The sequence below is a fragment of the Panthera onca genome, chromosome F1, assembly GCF_046562875.1.
Source record: "Panthera onca isolate mPanOnc1 chromosome F1, mPanOnc1 haplotype 2, whole genome shotgun sequence".
In the NCBI taxonomy this organism is placed as follows: domain Eukaryota; kingdom Metazoa; phylum Chordata; class Mammalia; order Carnivora; family Felidae; genus Panthera; species Panthera onca.
This window is the reverse complement of record NC_138355.1, coordinates 65870302-65883246: the sequence shown is the minus strand read 5'-3', so window position 1 is coordinate 65883246 and position 12945 is coordinate 65870302. Positions and strand designations below refer to the sequence as shown.

General features: G+C 40.0%; 1 protein-coding gene across 3 annotated transcripts in view; it reads left to right on the top strand.

Annotated features, from left to right (window-relative positions):
- The window catches only part of ATF6 (activating transcription factor 6), a 199432-nt gene that overhangs the window by 80538 nt on the left and 105949 nt on the right, over window positions 1-12945 (top strand). For 2 of the 3 annotated variants that reach the window (XM_078441309.2, XM_078441311.2), the window contains exons 14-15: window positions 2381-2448; window positions 6393-6507. In XM_078441309.2, the coding sequence (XP_078297435.1) occupies window positions 2381-2448; window positions 6393-6507 (183 nt within the window). The remainder of the gene's footprint in view (window positions 1-2380; window positions 2449-6392; window positions 6508-12945) is intronic. The other variant, XM_078441310.2, reaches the window with a different exon arrangement.

Here is a 12945-nt window from a genome sequence, read left to right as displayed (position 1 = left end):
TCATGCTCTTACTCTCAAAATAATTAAACATTAAAATTCACCAGGGGCGCCTGGGTGGCTCAGTCAGTTAAGCATCTCACTTCAGCTCAGGTCATGATCTCCCGGTTCACGGGTTCAAACCCTGCCTCAGGCTCTGTGCTGACAGCTCAGAGCCTGGAGCCTGCTTCCGATTCTGTGTCTCCCCCTCTCTCTGCCCCTCCCTGTGCTCATGCTCTGTCTGTGTGTGACTCTCTCTCTCTCAAAAATAAATAAAAACATTTCAAAAATTTAATTAAAAAAATTCACCAGATATTTAATCTGTTAATTTTAAACATTGTTTTTATCAGCTAGCTATAATTTAATTTTGGCTTTATTTACTACTTGAAAACATATCAGTAAGTTTACTATTGTGTATCTCTTTTTCTTTTTTCCTTTTCATTTTATCAATACATATTTTTTAGATGTTTGTTTATTTTGAGAGAAAGTACCCAAGTCAGGGAGTGGCAGAGAGAGAGAGAGAGAGAGAATGAGAATGAATCCCAAGCAGGCTCCATGCTGTCAGTGGAGAGCCCACCTCAGGGCTGGATCTTACGAACCTTGAGATCATGACCTGAGCCAAGATCAAGAGTTAGTCTCCCAACCGACTGAGCTGCCCAGGCACCCTTCATTTTGTTGATATTTTAAAAATTTTGTTTAGATAAGGATTTATTGAGGGGCACCTGGGTGGCTCAGTCGGTTAAACATCCGACTTCGGCTCAGGTCATGATCTTGCGGTTCATGAGTTGGAGCCCCGCGTCGGGCTCTGTGCTGACAGCTCAGAGCCTGGAGCCTGCTTCAGATCCTTTGTCTCCACCTCTCTCTCTCTCTCTCTCTGCCTCCCCCCCCCCCCCAAATGAATAAACATTAAAAATAAATAAGCATTTATTGAGGGGTATGTCAAATTTATATTTTCAGTTTCTTTATTTTGAGAGAGAGAGAGCACAAGCAGGGAAGGGGCAGAGAGAGAGAGGGAGGGAGAGAATCCCAAGCACTTCCAGTGCAGAGCCTGCCGCAGGGCTGGAACTCATGAGCCCATGAGATAAGAGTTCTCTCTCTCAAAAGTAAACATTAAAAAATAAATAAGTAAATAAGCATTTATTGAACACCTGTTATATGTAACCCCTACATTAGATTTTCATAAAATTAGACCCTTGGCATTTTACTCTCAGAAATTAGCCCAGTATTCAGCCCTGCATATTGGTTCCATCCACTAAACAAAATTGTTCCCTCTTTGTTTTTTCCCCTTTAACTCCTTGTATGTTCTTCTATTTTAGCATTTATCACATTGTATTGTTTCCACATGTCTGTCTTCCCAGTCAGTGCCTGTCGTAAGTGCTCTATAAAAGTTGATTACTGCAGGATGGATGGATGGACACAGTAATGAACAAATGCTAATAGTCTTCTGAGTAAACAGTTCCTTAAGCCGCTTTTGACAGGGTAATAATAAGGTCACTTCCTAACATAATAATTGGTAACGTGCCCTTGAACTCTGATCCCCTTAAAAAAGACTTCAGAAGATGAGTCTATAAAACCGGCAAGGAATAGAAGAAGGCTCCGTGCCAGGCAGATGCTGAAAGAAGACAGGTCCCCAGTAGAGCATATGTGGGCCACTCATGGTTCCAGATTGGACTGTTCTCTGGCCAGAAAAGTCATCGCCGAAATCTCTTTAATGATGGCTTCGTCCATAGGTACATTTTGGCGAGAAGATCTTTGTGTTTCATTCAGTGAACAATAGGATCCAGTTTCATTATGAACCTTTCACACTTCAGGAACTTGCCTTGGAAAAATAATTACTTTAGACAAACAAGTTGTTATGTGTTCAGTAATATTTGTATGACTCGGTCATAAAACTTAGAGTAGTTGAACTAAGCTTTTGGACTGTATTTTTAAACTTTATGGGAAAATGCCTTAACGTTTTAATCTCCTTAAGATTCTTCTCTCAGCCCAGAGCGTGACCAGAAGAGTTCTAATCTCTCTGTTGGTATTTAGTTATGTGAACCTGATCTCTCAGAATACTCATGAAAAAAAGGCATATGAATACTTTAATTTTTTTTTTTAACGTTTACTTATTTTTGAGAGAGAGACAGAACATGAGCAGGGGAGGGGCAGAGAGAGAGGGAGACACAGAATCCGAGGCAGGCTCCAGGCTCTGAGCTGTCAGGACAGAGCCTGACGTGGGGCTCAAACTCATGAACCACAAGACCATGACCTGAGCCGAAGTCGGATGCTTAACTGACTGAGTCACCCAGGTGCCCTGGTATATGAATACTTTAATGAGAGTTTAGTTAATGTAGAGTGAGTCAATATAGGAAGATCTTCATCTAATTTCATTATATGGCATTAAATCTTTTTTTTCTTCCAGGGTGCTCTGGAACAGGGCTCAAATTCTCAGCTCATGGCTGTCCAATACACAGAAACCACTAGGATCAGGTAAGAAAGCGTGGAAAGCCAAGAACTTCCAAATACCTAGTATTTTAGTAAAGTTGAGAGGCACATTTCTCTTCTGTCTTAATTACACTTGTTCTCATCAGTGACTTTTCTGTTAGTTCACAGACCAAACTGCTTCTGAGTGGTCAGAGTAAACCCAGAGAATTTCAAGAGGGTAACTCTCAGATTCCTTAAATACAGATTTAGTCAGAATGCTGTTCAGTCGTCATTTTGCTGTACAATGTAAACATCCATAACTCTCATCCTCGATTTGCATCTATTGCATGAGCCAGGGGTAGGGAGTGTTATTTTATGAATGTGCCAGGTGTCTTGCTGACTGCTTTCCATGCATTTTATTTTAAAATCTGTATAATAACTTAGAGTGTAGATATCACAGTCCTTATTTTATATGGAGAAAAACTGGGCAAGTCACTTAGTTTTTCTAAGCCAGAGTCATAGAACCAACAAGAGGCAGAATTGGCACTCAAATCAATTTGACTGAAAATTCATTTTTCACTACACTGATGCTACTTAAGCTTTTGAAGGAATCTGGAAGGAGTGCTGTATCTAAGGTCGAAATGTTTGGACCAAACACATCCAACTAAAAGGAACAATATTACCAGAGGCAATATAGTGTTATGATTGAGTTGTTGGCTTTTGAATTGGACAGAGTTCAAAACATCTCTGCCACTCACTTGCTCTGTGGATCAAACAGGTGAACTTAAAGTTTCCTCATCTACACAGTTTTGGCCACACAGAGTGGATGATCAAATTGCATAATTTATTTAAAACACTTCGCATGGTCCTTGGCACGTTTGAAAGCTGGTGATGGTGCTGATGTGATATATTGATGACAGTGCCACTGAAATGGAAGTAGAGGGTCTCAGATTCTGTGTGTAGCTTTCCCACAAACAGAGTTCACAATTTATTTACTATTAATTTCACGTTTACTGAGCACCAGCTGTGTGTCAGGCCGGGTACCTGGCCCTGAGAACATATGCCCAGTGTAAGTGGAAAGCTGTTTATTATCCTGTTAACTGAGAGTCTCTATTAAATGGCAGTGAGCAGTACATTGGCAATCACGAATGTTTCAAATCGGGAGATACGGTGTTATCATGTAGAAATAGATAATTCAAATAGGTATAGTGGCTAATAATTCTCCTAGCGATCAGAATATTTCGTTCATTTACTATATATATATTTAAAAATACGTTCATTTTTTGATGCATCGTTATGATGGCATATTATTTCGTTACTAGTCAAAAATATTTTTAATTTCTGTATCTTCCCCTCAGGTTTGGTGTGAATCCAAAACTGCTTTAAAAAAAAGTCTTTGAAAAAGTGGTTTAAATGAATTAATCATGTATTCTGTATCAGTGAGTCAGTCAGCCTACTCACTAAGATGTATTTGTGCCCCCAAATCAATACTCAAGAGGCTTTTTAAAAAAATTTTTTTTACATTTATTTATTTATTTTTGAGAGACAGAGCATAAGCGGGTTATGGGCAGAGAGAGAAGGAGACACAGAATCTGAAGCAGGCTCCAGGCTCCGAGCTGTTAGCACAGAGCCCGTCACAGGGCTCGAACTCACAAACCGCGAGATCGTGACCTGAGCCGAAGTCAGATGCTCAACCGACTGAGCCACCCAGGCGCCCCAATGCTCAAGATGCCTTTACAGCCATTTGCAAGTGTGCATAGATGGTCCTAGGTGAGGCTCAGTTAACAAGACCACACTGCGCCTTCCTGCTTCAGCTCCTACTGTAAACAGGTTTCTTTTTGAAGTCTGTTTAATGCCATATTTTTCACATTTTTATGCTTTTTGTGTGTGTGTGTGATTTCACTGTCTAAAATGGCCCTGAAGCACAGTCCCAAAGGGCTACCTGTTGTTCAAGAAAGCTGTGTTGTGCCAAGGCGCCTGGGTGGCTCAGTCAGTTAAGCGTCTGACTCTGGATTTCGGCTCAGGTCATGATCTCACGGTTTGTGGGTTCCAGCCCCACGTTGGGCTCTGCACTGGCAGTGCAGAGCCTGCTTGGGATTCTCTCTCTTTCTCTCTCTTTCACTCTCACTCTCACTCTGCCCCTCCCCTGCTCTTGCTCTCTCTCTCTCTCGCTCTTAAAAGTAAATAAATAAACTTAAAAAAAGAAACAAAGGCTGTGTTGTGCCATATGGAAAAATATACATATTAGATAAGCTTCATTCAGGCATAAGTTACAGTGCTATTGACCAGGAGTTCAGTGTTAATGAATGAACGAGATATGTTGAAGAAGGTGTCTTTAAACAGAAACATAAAAACAAGGTTATATATTAATCTGTTGACAAATATGCCATAGGTAGGGGCTTATAAGGAACCTAACACGGTATTTCCCTTAGGAGAATGGTTCAGTATTTACTAATTCAGTGTTCACACCGACTTTGTAGAACATAACTATCATGATGAATCAGAATTGATTGTCAAAATAATATGGTTAGAAGTGGCTTCATGAGCAAATGGAATTATTTCAAAGAAAGTTCTTATGATTCATTTATAATTTTCCTTTTATTTTATTTAAAAAAATTTTTTTTTAACTTTTTATTTATTTTTGAGACAGGGAGAGACAGAGCATGAACAGGGGAGGGTCAGAGAGAGGGAGACACAGAATCTGAAACAGGCTCCAGGCTCTGAGCTGTCAGCCCAGAGCCCGACGCGGGGCTCGAACTCACAGCCCTCACGGACCGCGAGATCATGACCTGAGCCGAAGTCGGCCGCTTAACCGACGGAGCCACCCAGGCGCCCCTATAATTTTCCTTTTAGATCAGTCTTTTTTTTCCTCATAAAGTTTGATAGAAAATGTAGAAGAACCTATAAGAAAGAAAACACAGGTTGTCTGGAGAAAAAGGCAACATTTAAAAAAATTCTCCTTTAACTTCTGGGTTTTGGCTTATTGCGCTAAATAATAAAAGACTGGAAATATTAAAAACTACACTAATATCATTTGAGTGTATCTTTTGGGGCTACGATGTGGTTGAGGTACTATAATTTTAGTTAATAATGTTACGAAGGCACTGACGTGATACTTCCTGTATCTGTGGCTGGCATTTGTTGAGTGACTCCTATGAGGCCTTACTCGGTGCTTCACATATATAATGTCTCTGACCAGTAACAATCCTGCAGGTTTACATGGTTATCCTCATTTTTTTTTTTTTTTTTAATTTTTTTCAACGTTTTTTATTTATTTTTGGGACAGAGAGAGACAGAGCATGAACGGGGGCGGGGCAGAGAGAGAGGGAGACACAGAATTGGAAACAGGCTCCAGGCTCCGAGCCATCAGCCCAGAGCCCGACGCGGGGCTCGAACTCACAGACCGCGAGATCGTGACCTGGCTGAAGTCGGACGCTTAACCGACTGCGCCACCCAGGCGCCCCATGGTTATCCTCATTTTATGGATGAGGAGACTGAGGTTGCTCAGGGGTCGATTGCCCTAAGAATACCCACTTGAGGAGTGGAGACGAAATTCAAAGCCAGGTCTGTTTGTTTCCAAATCCTACCTTCTTCCCACTTTTCACACAGCCTTATAGACAAGTACGCCTTACAGATTTGACAGAGCAGTGAAAAATAACTTCCCTAAGACTTAATGTCTGTTACCAAAAATTTAAAATCATGCAAGCCAATGCAGAAATCTATTTTCTGATACTCTTTATTATTTTTACATGCTCTGCAGTGAACTTGAGTGGTGCTTTTTTAGAGCTTTCCATTCAGAAATGAGAGTTTTTGCTTTAGTGAATTGGATCTTACAAATATCCTGACCTTGGGCTTTTCAGAACGTTATTATAAAAATTACTGCCGAATGCTGCTACTATTTTGGTTGAGAGTAATTCTTACAATTCAGACATGGCCTTAGCACGGGGAGTGTTTTTGAGAGGAGGTGAAATTTTCTGGTTTAAGAACACTTTGGCCTGTTCTTCCTTCAGCAGGAACTCAGGGAGTGAGCTGCAAGTGTATTACGCGTCACCCAGAAGTTATCAAGACTTCTTTGAAGCCATCCGCAGAAGGGGAGATACGTTCTATGTTGTGTCATTTCGAAGGGTAAGTTCACTCTGAAAGAAGAAAGAAGATGGTTTTGAGTACCTGTTATGTACAGGGCATTGAGCTGAGTACCATAGGAGGTAAAAAGATGTGAGAGATAGAAAGCCGTTTAAAGAAATTATGACTGCAACAGTCTATCTCAGTTCTGTCACACGTGCTTGTTTCTGAGCTGTTCAGCATTGCGAAGACGAACACGGATTGATGTCAGGCCCCAAGTTTAGAAAATATAAACCGCTTGTTGATTTTTATTCTTTGTCATTCCTGTATCCATATGGTTTGATTATTAACAAAGTAAGTAAGAATATTAAAAAACAAAAATCTGTTGAGGCTTTGTGGTGGTAGTCCTGCTTTGGTAATTGAGAAACAGACTTCCCAAATGTGGGATTAAGGTGAATCGTGGGTGGGTCAGTAATATCGATGTGGAATGTTTGGATTTATGTCCCTAACACTTCCTGTTCTTCTTTTCCCTCCCCATCAGACATTTATTTCTGTTGGTGAAGAATGTGTTAGTCGATGCAAAAGGAAATGGTTGCACGAGTACTCTTGGATGTTACGAATGTTAGACTAAATGGAAATAAGATGCGTGGCTGTATGCTTTCTATCTTCTTTTCCTATAAAATGAAAATACATTTTTCATGGAGTTGCCATGTGAATCTCTGTTAACACTGCTGTGTGTGAAGCCAGGAACACATGAATGACTTAGAACTCCTGGGTGGTTTGTATCCTAGGCCGGCCTGCCTGCCTGCCTGCCTTCTTTCCTTCTTTCCTTCTTTCCTTCTTTCCTTCCTTCCTTCCTTCCTTCCTTTTTAAAGAATGTTGAGGGGGCACTGTTAGAAATAAACCTGTGCCAACAGGAGAGCAAACAATTCATTCTCTGGTTATGGTCACCACTATCTAAAATTGTCAGTTAATTCTTTTCCTAAGGCATGAATATCTAGTAGCTTGGAAGTTTAGAATCTGAGAACGTTGACACTTGAAGATTAGAGAAATAAGAAATTTCATATATTTTTAGCTGATAATCAAATACACTGGGAGATTTGGCATACTTCACCAATGGCATCTCATGATTTCTGCCCTTTCACAAAGTTCCTTGTGCCCAGCTTACTCTCTCAGACGTAATTGGTGTGTTTCTATACTGCATCAGCCTCAAAGTTCATTTCCAGCAGCAAGGGGGCAGCTGAGAACAGGGTTTCAGCAAGGTTCCAACTGTATTGGCTGCTGAGAAGTAAGTCTTTGCCTTAGCGTCAGACACCGTCATGTTAAAAGTGGGAAGAAAAAGCTAAACTTTAGACGTGAGATGTGGGAGCACTGTGGAGAGACTTGATGGGTGTTAAAGTGAACGTGTTCAAGTATATGTTTATGGAAGCTACCACCGAAGAGTGTTTTTAACACTCGAATAGCTGTGTACTGTTTCTTAGGTTCCAGATAACTTCTCTATTATTTGACTAAAACAGTACATTTAACACATATTAGAAGTAGCAGTGGTCAAGCCATGGGTTGAAATCATGGTTAGTAACGTTTTTCTAGGGAAGAGAACAATAATTCTAGCTTTAAAGGGATTATATCTACAAAGGAAGATGAATGGTGTTTTTATTTTAAATATACACATTATATTTCTTGCGTTTGTAAGAGCTCTCTCTCTTTAGTTTGCTGTAGAAAGTGCCGTTGGAGAATTACTGATTTCCTCTCGCTGCCCCAACCTTTTGATGTTCTGGAATAAACAGTCTTTCTCATGTTCTGGAAAACTGTTGAGACTATCTGTCACATTCTGTTTGGATTTTTTATTTCCTAGTTACTGATTTATCACATCTTGGTGTTTTATGTCAAGGAACAGTAAGGATAAACCTGAACTTCATTAGGTAACAGTAGTTAGAGACAACATCCTTTTTTATTTTTTCTTGTTTTAACAGTGGTGACAAGGAAGTTAATTTGATCATGATAGCTATAAACTATGTCATGGGACAAGAATATTTGGTTCCTAAATGCTGGATGGTTCTTTTTGTTCTCGCTAAAATGAAAATGAAAGAAGTAATGACCTCATGCTTGGTTTCTGCTTCCGTTTGTCAATATAAAATATTCTAACAGTTTCATCAAAAAGGTGAGGAGCATCATTTCTTGTGCAGAAGGATGTAGGCTTTTTCTCATTGACAGAAATTATCTTAATTGATACTATATGATTGCATTGGAATTTAAGAAATACAGAGATTCTAAAGCTTCAAGGTTTGGCTTAGTGTAAATGAGACATAACAGAAGCCATATTGTTTCATTTTATAATTGGTTATGTATTTGATGAAATATTTGATTACCTAAAAAGGTGGACATAGCCATTGACCATTTAGGATACCATTATTTAATAAACCTACCTTGTCTCAGCCTCGTACCTCCTCACACCCCACACTCCTATGCTCTTTAATCACGTTGCAGTTGAGCTGCTGAAATAATTTTCTCCAAAGCAGACTCACTCTTGGATAACTGCTGACTTCCTGCTACAGGCCAGCAGGAAAGAATGCTTGTGATCCCAATAATCCTGTCAGAGGCTCAAACCTTTTCCTGTTCTTTTGACTTGGCTTTAAGTTTTTGCCTCCAACTTAGTAACTCCCTCTACTCCCTTTATTTAGTTCCAGGTGTTCATAACCTATTTTCTTCTAAGTATTTTGTCTTTTCCTCCTTTCTTTGACTACGGTTTGGAGCTGCAGTGGTGGAAAATAACTTTTTCTCAGACTTTCAAGTCACTTTGAGTGTGGTCTGATACATTAATAAAAAAAAATCTAGTTAAATTTAATGTTGATTTTTTTTTTTTTTTTCTCTGTGCTTTCATAGGATAGTCTGTTTAGGGAGGGAGGGAGTAAATGAAAGAATAGACTAAAATGATGTCAAAAACATGGGACAGGGACAAATAGCTCAGCAAGGCTCGTGCAAGGTGGGATAAGAAAGTGACTCTAAAGAGAGGAGGAAAGAGAACATTGGGAAAAAAAGGCAGGAAAATGATATTTACCTTATCTATAATTCCACTAAACATTGCAATACTATTCTAGATGCTGCTCTGTTATCTCTGAATAACAGGAGAGAGTCATTCGTGATCTTCCTGGGGGCAATTTCCCGTTAAGAACAGCCTCGTTCTGATTCAGATGGCTGTGAATGTCAGCCCACCGTATTATCTTCATTCTTAAAATTTTTTTTAATGTTTATTTATTTTTGAGGGAGAGAGAGACAGAGTGTGAATGGGGGAGGAGCAGAGAGAGAGGGAGACACAGAATCTGAAGCAGGCTCCAGGTTCCGAGCTGTCAGCACAGAGCCCGACACGGGGCTCGAACCCACCAACCTCAACATCATGACCTGAGCTGAAGTCAGATGCTTAACTGACTCAGCCACCCAGGTGCCCCAACCATATTCTTTTCGTTCTTGTTTGAGATTTCCTTTTCAAATGAAATGGATGCCTGCTTTTTGGAACACTATTTATTTTATATTTTCTGTTTTCACTGCCTGTCCCTCAAGACAAAGTCATACATTTAACGCTGTCTTTTCATCTATTTCAGATACATACATAACGTAACACACATAAGGAGAATGTGAGCTGTAGCTGTGTGCCTGCCTCAGAGATGTTTCTCCCCCTCCTTCTGAACACTTTATGTGTTCTAGATACAGTAACCCTTTCTGAGTGTTTTATGTATTCTTAGATATAGTCCCATATTTGGGTATTTTATCCCTTCTTGGTCTCTTATAAAAAATTTGTTAGTGGTATGTATATGGCATGGATTGTTAGGATAACCTTAAATAATAGGGTCTTCCTGGAAGATACATGAGCATTGAAGAGGTGCAGGAACCTGGCTCAACAGCCAAATAGTCCCCCTGGGCTTGTGCTTCATAGCCTGGAATGTTGTACTGGTCCTCCCAGAGATTAGAATAGTGGCTTGTCGTCATTCCTGATTTGGTGGCAGTTCCAGCGATGCCACGGCACTCTTTTTCACACATTTGCTCATTCAGACTTTCTGGATAGAAAGAATATCTGAGTGTGTGTATGTGTGTGTGCGCGTGCGTGCGCACGCGCATGTGCGCGCATATGCGTGTGTGTGTGTGTGTGTGCATATGTACATGCATATATCATCTCTTATGTAGAATCTTATGTAGATGGCCTGCCTCATGAGTCATGGTTCATTGATTTGTGACCAGGGAAATAGGGTTGATTTCAAATGTATTCTCTTGCTTTGTAAGCCAGCAACTTTATGCAGAAGGAACAGCCTGGGGCCACTCTTGTGAAAAAATGATTGTGGTGAGCCTTTAGAGCTTCATAAAGTGTTTATTACACTACACAATCTGGCTTTTAAAAACAATTCTTTCTTGTATTGGTTCCTAATTGTTGGATCTAAGAGGCTTGCCTTCTCATCTATATCATAACCCTCTTAAAGGCAGGAAAGTGTCCGATGCTTTTTTATTACCACTCCTGACACTGAGCACAATGCCAGCCACTCTGTGTTTATTTTTTTTTTTTATTAATTTGTTTTGAGAGAGAGAGAGAGAGAGCAAACGGGAGGGACAGAGAGAGAGAGAGACCAAATGCCAAGCAGGCTCTGTGTCGTCAGCACAGAGCCCCATGTGGGGTTCAAACTCATGAACCGTGAGATCATGACCTGAGCTGAAATCCAGAGTCAGACGCTTAACCGCCTGAGCCCCCCAGGCACCCCTAGCCACTCTGTGTTTATTAAGCAAAACAATTTTGGGTAATGGTTCACTAAGAGAAATCACAGTGATGGAAATTTGTTGCTTTTCATAATCATTAAAGGATATTTTTACATCTGCTTTGCTTAAAGCAATGTGAATCTACTTTACTGATGCAAGGAATAACATAAGCGATGCTGAATTCCAACAGAAAATTCAGAGATGACCTTTCCTCTGCCCCTTTGTGGTGGCACTGGCCAGAGCTGCATCGGCTTCGTTCTTGACTCTGAATCTAAGGTTTAGAGCTGAAGAAATCACCTGGGTGAAATGTTTGTGAAATGTTGAACAGTTCAGAGATAGAACTTTGAGGTGCTTACATCCTCAGTGTTTAGTATTTGGCAGAAACATTTTGACATAGATTGTCGTTTGACCTCATTGCTTTCTTGTTTTGGAGAAGAGCTTATGTCTAGTATCTGTAGAGTCCGGCAGCAAGAGCCAGAAACTTGGAGCCTTGGACAAAGCATAGGAAAGGCTCTAATTAGTGCAGGAAGGCTGACTTGTGATATTATTGGTTCAAAATGTTTGCCAAGGATTGACTCCCATGGAAGGCCATAAAAAGGAATTTCACAGAATAACAATGATATTTCCTAAGTGTAACACCTACATTAATACCTACTATATGCTTAGAAAGAATGGCATCTTTTTTGGATGCATGTTATTTATTTCTTGGAATTACTGTTTAGTGTATGAAATCTTCAGAGGCAAGAGGAATTTCCTTAGTAATCAAAGAATATTAGTCACTTTATAAAGTCTACTTCAAAAGGATTCAGCTCCTTTTGTTTTGGGACCTCACAACTGGAACATAGACACATCAATCTTGGAGGTTGGCCATTTTGTTATCTCCACTTTCATTGCGTTTTAGCCAAATTCTTTCTCTAGATAGAAAAAAAAAATGGGAATAAATGAGTTTGGAAAGATACTTGCATTTAAAAAAAAAAAAAGTCTTATCTCAGAAGAGAGACTTTTTTAAAAAACCTTTTAGGAGGTTTTTTTTTCTAATAATTTTTAACATTGAAATATATCTCATTCAGGTCTGAAGCACATTATAAAAAATAGAGCAGAATTCTCTGAGTATCCGCTCAGCCACTTAACGATTAAATCTGTAACATTCTCTTCATTCATTTTCTCTTCCATTTCATTTATACACAAACGCTGCCACCTTCAGTGTTTACGACCATTATAGTGTACAAATTTTTTGACATAGTTTTGTTAGTTCCTTAAAATAATAAAGTAAGTACTCCTAGTCCCGTTTTACAGGTGAAGAAATTGAGGCAGAGAGAGGTTAAGTGGCTTGTCTGAGGACACAGGAATTGTAAGCAATAGAGCTAGGGCAATCATTGAGGCCTTCTAATTTAAATTTTTTTTTTTTTTTAACGTTTATTTTTGAGACAGAGAGAGAGCATGAACGGGGGAGGGACAGAGAGAGAGGGAGACACAGAATCGGAAGCAGGCTCCAGGCTCCGAGCCATCAGCCCAGAGCCCGATGCGGGGCTCGAACTCACGGACCGTAAGATCGTGACCTGAGCTGAAGTCGGACGCTTAACCGACTGAGCCACCGAGGCGCCCCCATGGGCCTTCTAATTTAATACAGTGATTTTTTTCTTTACACTCTAGTGCTGTCCTTCAGACATACTACAGAATATGTAAATAGCATAATTACTCCTCCAAAGCCATTTTCTTTGCCAGATCTGCTAGGCATTTTTACTGGAGTTACCTAATAAC